Consider the following 8,148-nt stretch of genomic DNA (forward strand, 5'->3'; position numbering starts at 1 on the left):
ATACAAACCAATTGCTACATGTGGTATCAAACCAATTAGCAAAAGATAATAATAATTTATTCAAACATTGTTGAAATTTAAAGAGTACATGGGGATTTTACAACGGGGAGAGAGGCTTTAAATGAGGGGAGATTTTCCGATGCCTTTGATGTTTCAAGTGAGAACCTTTATAGGCCTGCGTAAAGATAAGCATTCTAGGATGCATACAAGTGGACGGCTATCTTTAAAGATGCCTTTTACGCTTTATGAAAAGTTGGGGCGGCTACTTTGTTAAAGTTGTCTGCCATTTGTTGAAAGTTGAGTGCTTTTGATAAAGTTTGTCGGCCACTTTTCTTCTTTTGACTTTTGTCCTCTGCTTTTCTGAAGAGGCAATTTACCTGAGATCTTGTCTGAGGTCGTAATCAAGATATGCTTGAGCTGTTCCATGTGGGTCTAGCATATCTCCGTTGTCGCTGTTTGATGACGAGGCAGAATCCAATAATTCTTGAATGTCTAGAGGATTCTCATCGTCGAGTCTATTCAAAGCCTGTAGTAGCTTTTTCTTTAGTTCAGCCTTGGATTCTCTGGATCTTGGCTGACTGCTGCTGGTTGATGCTGCCTGTTTTCCTTTGCTGGGTGATGGTGATGGTTTATCCTTAGGAACCCATCCTTTTATTTTAATGATTTTACTTAAGTGTCTTATCCTATGCACTTCAGTTATGTCGAAAGTCCAACTGAGGATATAGGATATTCTTTTAGCAATATAATATTTACACAATTTAATGTGATCTGGTAGAGTTGAGATCTCTTGTTCAACTTGGAAGGTCTCGTAATGTTTAAGGAAGTTTTTAGGCATGGTGAGTTCATTACCACCGAACCTTTTCCACCAATCGTAGAACCATCTTGGGATGATCGATTTTGAAAACTGTTCGCTGTATTTTACGAACCATGTGTGTGTCCTGGGGCGTACATACATAAAGTTGTACCATGCTTGTTCATAATTGTAATAGTTATAGACTTGGGGTCTATGTTGTTTTGATAGAATCATTGGAGTGTGTAGGTGATCAACCATCCACTCGAATGGACTAATAACTTTGTTAATAGTGAATTTCGAGAATTCAATCTTTGTCGGATCTCTGTTGTCTTTGAGTTTATGCTCAATAGTCAAGGATCCTGTATCTGTTAATATGAACTCAAAATATCTCCTAGTTTTAATAGGATCGTCTGATTCAATGTAATTCCTGTTAGTATAACAGGGCTTTAGAAGGTCTTCTACCTTCCAATTTTCATAACGTTTATCGAGTGCTAGAACAGGTATCTCGATTTTGTTTATGATGGCAAATTCCTCTGGAGTTGCCGTTGAACTTCTTCCTTTGGTAAAGGAATACGGATTATCGCTTGTGCAAAACTTTCTCGGAGTTTTCATTTTATAATCATCACCTTGGTTAGGATTTTTGTTTGTGATGAGCTGGCTTCCTGGTCCTTTTTAAAAGGGGATGTTGCTTCGGTCTTTGGAATAGTACCGAGTATGGTTAAATTTGGTTTAGTAGGTGGCTGAGTTGTGGGTAGTGTAGGCCTCATGGGCCTAAGTGGTAGGTTAGGAAATTCAGCTAAGGCTGAATACCTATTTGGGTGATTTGGCCTGATTTGGTTGGGTTTTTTACGAAAGGGCGAGTTTGGGCCGCCGGCCTCATTGTTTCCCCGTAGAAATTCCCTTGTAAGAAAATACGGCAAAGAATTTAAATCACCTTTTATAAATTCTATTTTAAAATCAAAGCTTGATAATAATGCTTGCCACTGGCAAAAATCGTTTTGAAACAAGATTTTTAACATCTTTTTGTAAAATGTCTTTTCTTGATTTACAATCAACTCTTAGTAAAAATTCTTTGTTTATCAAGTCATCTTGAAACTTTGTAATACATAGTACTATAGACAAAATCTCTTTTTTGACAGTACTATAATTCTTTTGAGCAGGATTCCAGATCCCTGAAGTGAAACGAACTAATTGTTCTAAAGAATCTGAGGAGAGTCTTTGTTTAAGGATTCCACCGTATCCTTCGTTAGAAGCATCGGTTTCAACTATCATGAAGGCATCTGGATTTGGGATACCTAGACATGGGAGGTCTTGGACAACCTTTTTTATTTTCGGATAGTCTTAGTTTGTTCTAGACTCCATGGGATTGGATTCTTTCTAAGACGTTTGTAAAGAGGTTCACAAATTTTCCTAATATTTGGAATGAAATCTCGCAACATAGTTAAGACTTCCTAAAATCTTTGTAACTGGGTTTTATCAGGAATTTCATCCGGAAATTTTGAAGAGAACTCAATGGCTCTACAAATGGGTTTATAAGTACCTTGGTATAGATCATGTCCTAAGAATCTAATCGCTGTTTGAAACAACTTGATCTTCTTAGCACTGACTACTAGACCATTATGTTTAACTGTTTTAAAGAAAATGTCTAAATGTTTGAAGTGAGAATCTATGTCCTCAGAAAATATTAATACATCATCTATATAGACAATGGACATATTACTATAAGGATTGAATATGTTATTCATAATATTTTGAAATTCGATGGGGCATTTTTTAACCCAAAAGGCATAACATTCCATTCATATTGTCCAAAAGGGACATTAAAAGCTTTTTATATCTATCTTGTTCGGCGATTTGACTGCCAAAATCCTGACTTCATGTCAAACTTACTATAGATATTAGCTTTGTAAGTTCTTTTTAACAAATCTCTTTTATTAGGTATCGGGTACCTAATCCATTTTAATACCTGGTTTAAAGGTTTATAATTAATAACTAACCTGGGGGATCCTCTTTCTTTTTCTGCATTTTTATTAACATAAAAAGCTGAACAACTCCAAGGGGATTTAGAAGGTTTTATTATCTTCTTTTGTAGAAGATCATTGATTTCTTTTTTACAAGTTTCCATTAATTCATGGTTCATTTGAATAGGTCTTGCCTTTGTAGGGATAGCCTGTTCATTGAATCCATCAATATATGGTAACTCAATCATGTGTCGCTTTCTTTCCCAAAAAGCATTTGGTAATTCGGAACAAACTTCTCTTTCAAGTTTTTCTTGAAAACTTGTTATTTTCCCTTTTATCACCGGGTTTTTTAAAGTTTGTTCAATCTTTTTAATCTTAATTTCTTCCTTCAAGTAAGAAATTTGATTAGTTAATAAACTTAACTTAAAAGTGGACTGTGATCTTAATAAATCACTTTCTTCTTGAGAAATAACTGATATATAAGGGAATTTAATTTCTTTCCCTAAGACTGTGGTATAAATTGCATCTAATCCTGCAAAATATGGTTTTAGCTGGGTAATAAATGGAATTCCTAAGATAACTTGTTCATTGATATCTCGGGTTATCACAAAGTTGTTGATAAAACAAATTCCATTATTACAAATGTGAGCATTTGTTAATTTGTAATTTATTTTTAGTTTTTCTCCAGTAGCGGAGTATAATTTTGAAGTACTTTTTTCTAAATACTTTGTAGGTATTATTCCTTCAATTATACAGTTTTTATCTGCTCCTGTATCAATTAAAGCAATTTTATTGATTTCCATGTTTTTTACTTTTAAAGTAATAGGAACATGCCAGCTTTGTGATTTAATAATTTTGACAGTTTTCTCTGTCACAGTCTCTTCTGATGTTTCTATGATTTCATCAATTTCTTGATCATCATTAGTTTTATTGGATTGATTATCTTCACTATCTTCTCCAAGAGTTTCTACTACTCTTTTATGAGATAGGACTTTGTCTGTTAAATAATCCATTTCAACTTTATTAAGTCGAGACTTAACATCTTTTATCTCTTTTTTTACTGAGATTAATTCTCCTTGTAATTCTTGTATAGAAGGTTTCTCTTCTTGTGAAGAAAATCTGTTCATTACGGCTTTCATATTGAATGGTTCAATAGAAGGTTTTTCTTTTTGTTCAAGAAGAATATCTTTTAATTCTATTAAATATTTCTTTCTAGCTTCGTCATCGGGTAAATCATTAATGAGATCTAGAAGAAATCCTTTTGATTTTTTAGAAATAACTCTAATTGAATTCGGACTACAGGTACAAATTGTTCCTGTACATTCACAATCTTCGATTCAGAAGAATTGGAACTATCATCTGATTCAATTTCAATGTCACTAATTTCACTAGAAGAGGATGATGTGTTGTCATTATCTTCTAGAATAGTGTAGAGTTCATGTTTAATCTTATCATTAATTTCAAGAAGATTAATCTTCTTTTTCTTTTTTAAATTGACTTTACAGTCATTGGATCTATGGCCCTTCTTGCCACATGTCCAACACGTATCACCAGCACTTTGTTTTGGTGACCTTTTACGTGGTTTTGTTTTATAAGATTGATCTACTCTTTTCTTTTTCTTCCTATGAATAGGTTTAGAATTTGTAGATCTCTTAGCTTTTGATTTGGATGGAGCTGAAATCTTTTCAAAACCGAAGTCTTGACAAAAGCTTCCTAGCTCTTTCTGGTTTGTTGTTGGTCCTTCTTTAGATAATGTTTTAGTTTTAAATACGTGCAAAGTTCAAGACTTGTCACATTAACATAACTAATTATATCTCCATAAGTTAGGTTTTCATAAGGAATTCTTCCATTAAACCTATCTTTGATTTTAGTTCTAACCTTATCGGCGAACAAAGAAGGTAGACCACTAATAAATCTTTCTTTCCATAAATCATTCTTTAGAGTCTTCTCTTATCATAACTTTTTCTAAAAACATATCTTTATACCACCTAAAGTCTTCTAACTTAGGGCACTTAAGATTGTTTAATAGTTCTAAACTACGATCTCGGAAAAGTTTTGGTTCTCCAATAAAGTGTTTAGCAATACTGTAAATTAGTGTTCTTTGAAGCATCTTCTATTGCTTCTTCAACGGCTACCTGGGTTTCACCCTGCATTTTTAACACATTTCTTATAATTGCGGCATTTAATATGTGAGCTCTATTATCTTCAGTTAGATAATTATCCCACCAATTTTTTAATATTCCTGTGAAACCAGAAATGATTAATTGGGCAGCATTCCTATCTGATGCATTTTTTATCCTATAGGAAGTTATTGCCATTCCCATTTCATGTAGAACTTTATAGATTTGACTTTCTGCAAGTCCATCTATGTTCCAACTTGATATACTAGTACCTTCATATGATGTTTGAAGTTGATATTTATCTTCTTCGAATTGTACATCTGGGAACGAAGGTCTCTTATAATAATTTTTTGTTGTATGATATCTTGGATCATTGGTTAATTTTTGGATTTCCTTTTCTTTGGTACTTAAGGTTGTTACCTTTTTAGTACTTACTTTAGGTTTATTTAAAGCAATGTCTTTTAATTGTCTGTTGATTTTTTCAACTAAATCTTCATTTTCAACATTAAATTTTTCAGATAACTGAGGGAATTTTTCTTTAGAAAATTCGGGTAATCTTATAGTAGGATGTTCTTCTATACTAGTGCTAGTACTAGTACTACTGCTAGCTTTTGATGGAGCTATTTGTTTATTATTATCTTTTGCTAATTGGTTTGATACCACATGTAGCAATTGGTTTGTATAATTATTCTGTTGGATTATCTTATTAATATCCTTAGTCTTAGGATCATTATCAAGACCATATCCATCCTTTTGAAAGGAGATGCAGTTATTACTTCTTTTCCTCTTTGGTATAAGAATTTCGTTAATGGTGGAATAGTTGATTCTATTATTCCTTTAGTTTTTGTATGCCATTTATTAACCATCATTGATAAAGATTCCTTTTGATTAGGAATTTTCTTTGTTAATTCTAACCATTTAAAGAATTTTACATTATTTCTACATCTTTTAACATCATCGATCCATTGTTCTTGATGGTCGATCCTAGTTATGAAATCGAATGTATCTTTGTACCATTCTAATTTTCTTTTATTCTTAGGACTCTTAAAATCTTCATTTAAGGTCTTAAGATCTGGTTTAAATTCTTTAGATTTAAGCATTGTTAATATACTTGCTTCTTCTTCGTCTTCCTGCTGGAGATTCATATCACTAGCAGTGGGACTTCCTGAATTTACTTCAGTTGACTGGTAATAAACCTTAGGGATAGTTCTATCAAAATCTACACCTTTAAGTTTTTTATTAATTTCACTTATGAGAGGTTCAGGGTTTTCACCTACTTCCTCCGGGGGTTTAAAAGAAGAAGGTCTTGAAAAAGACTTTCTTTGACTAGTTGAAGGTCGTGAACACGACTTTCGACTGCCAGAAGATGATTCATTAGCCGATGTGGATCTTAGGAACTTTAGATCGATAGATCCATCTGGGTATTGAATAACCTGTTCAATAGCAGAGCTTTCTGGTTCTGCTTTTGGCTGGGTTATGGCATCGAAGTGCCATTCATCTTGAGATAAAATTTCATTCCATTTTATCATTTTAGGTACAAAAGTACTACTATGTTCTGGGTTAGATTCCATGAGCATAGTAACTCCTTTTGGACTCATATTTTTAGCTCTAGGGGCTAAGGTAGTTTTCATTAGTCTGTAATATACTCTGTATATGACAGCTATTTCTTTTGTATTAACTTTGCTATTCATGTTTCTTGATTTAATATTAAGAGTTAGAGTATCCAATATATTCGGTCATTGATGTCAACCGAATAATTTGGATAACAATTAAAGTAAACCGGGCCGTTAGCAAGGTTACTTTGCAAAACTCCTAATAAAGAATCTTCAAAGTTTAATAACCTATCATCTCTTAGTAAGAGACATAAAGGCGTGTCTAAACCTAATCTGTAAAGAGGTTTGACAGCTACTTGGACTAACCCAATATGAAGAAAATTATAACTTTTCTTATATCTGTTTATGTCATGGATTGAGAGTAACTTAATAGTTTCTGCAGAACTATTGATAGCAATTGTTGATTCACAAGTTTTGATATTATAATTAGCTATAAAATCAAACTTTCCTGTTTTATAAATCTGTCGGAATGGTTCCTTTGGAATATTCCAATTTTGTAAACTATTCTCAACTTTAGCTATCTTAGTAGCTTCTGTTGACATGTTAACAGTGTTTAAAACATTCATATTATTTGACTCCTTATGTTTTTCTAAGGATGAATTGCTCATTTTAATAATGATCTGAATATTTGCGCAGTTGTTTTTCATACCAACGCTTATTCATCTTATTTACTACCAGCCTATCTAACTGATAAAATATTTGGGCTTCTATATCCCAGATTGATTCTTTAATAAATTCTAATGTGAGATGCCTCTCAGTATTGTTATAAGCTTCTAAGAGCTTAGGATTTAGTAACTTTCTTTTAAAAGCTAAGTCTGAATGCAAAGAATTTATTTTCTTTACTTTCTTTTTTATCTTCCTTTTATTATCATAGATTTCTTCATTATAGAAAGCTATCTTTTCAAAGTAAGGGATTGTTTTCATTATTGAAAATCTTTTGTCAGAAAGAGTAATTGTTTAACGATACTATCCTCTATGGGTACATCTACTTTCTCTGTATATCCTATCTTATTCTTTGAATAGTAATTAGTACAAGATTACTATTTATCTTTCTTAGATTGTCATAACTTATTTCTCATAACGTCACAACTGTTTAAACCTTTTCTTATCTATGTGTTAAGGGACGGGAACACCAAATGCCTCTGGCCTCGACGACACCCTAGTCTTATGGGCACTACGGCTGTTTCAGGCTTGCCAACGTCTTATCCGGAGATTAATCGGAGACCTAACACCAAGACTTGAGAAAGGTTCTAACTGTATCTAGACCAAGAGAATGAAGTTATAAAAGCTCTAAGCAAGATGAACAGTAAAATTGACTTTTTTCACTATTCACAGAACATGACTGGATTATAACAGGATTTCGACTGAACCCTAGGATAGTATGAGAGTTTAGCCACTTCTTGTAGGTAACTCCGTTTGGGCTGGGCGACCTACCGTTTGGAAAGCTATTTCAAAGATCTACAACTTTCATTGAGGAAGTTTTCCCAAATTCATAACAGATTTTCACGAAAGTTGGCTGGAAGTTAGACATATCGAAAACTTAGCCGATTCTATAGGATTTCAAGTGCTTGACTATTAGCCATATTGAGATGATTATATCTCCTTGATCCGATCTCTGATTGGCTTGGTCCTTATATCGTTAGAAAGGTATTTCCACATAC

At 33.1% G+C, this 8,148-nt stretch overlaps 1 protein-coding gene across 1 annotated transcript; it reads right to left on the reverse strand.

The window, feature by feature from the left end:
- Window positions 1-4,000: 4,000 nt before the first annotated feature.
- On the reverse strand, window positions 4,001-6,472 carry LOC132041739 (uncharacterized). The gene is made up of 3 exons (XM_059432431.1): window positions 5,889-6,472; window positions 4,840-5,709; window positions 4,001-4,376 (listed from the first exon to the last, which is right to left on the reverse strand). The coding sequence occupies exons 1-3, from the start codon at window positions 6,470-6,472 to the stop codon at window positions 4,001-4,003; spliced, it is 1,830 nt and encodes a 609-aa protein (XP_059288414.1).
- Window positions 6,473-8,148: the final 1,676 nt, after the last annotated feature.

The sequence above is a fragment of the Lycium ferocissimum genome, unplaced genomic scaffold (genome assembly GCF_029784015.1).
Source record: "Lycium ferocissimum isolate CSIRO_LF1 unplaced genomic scaffold, AGI_CSIRO_Lferr_CH_V1 ctg11458, whole genome shotgun sequence".
NCBI classification, from domain to species: domain Eukaryota; kingdom Viridiplantae; phylum Streptophyta; class Magnoliopsida; order Solanales; family Solanaceae; genus Lycium; species Lycium ferocissimum.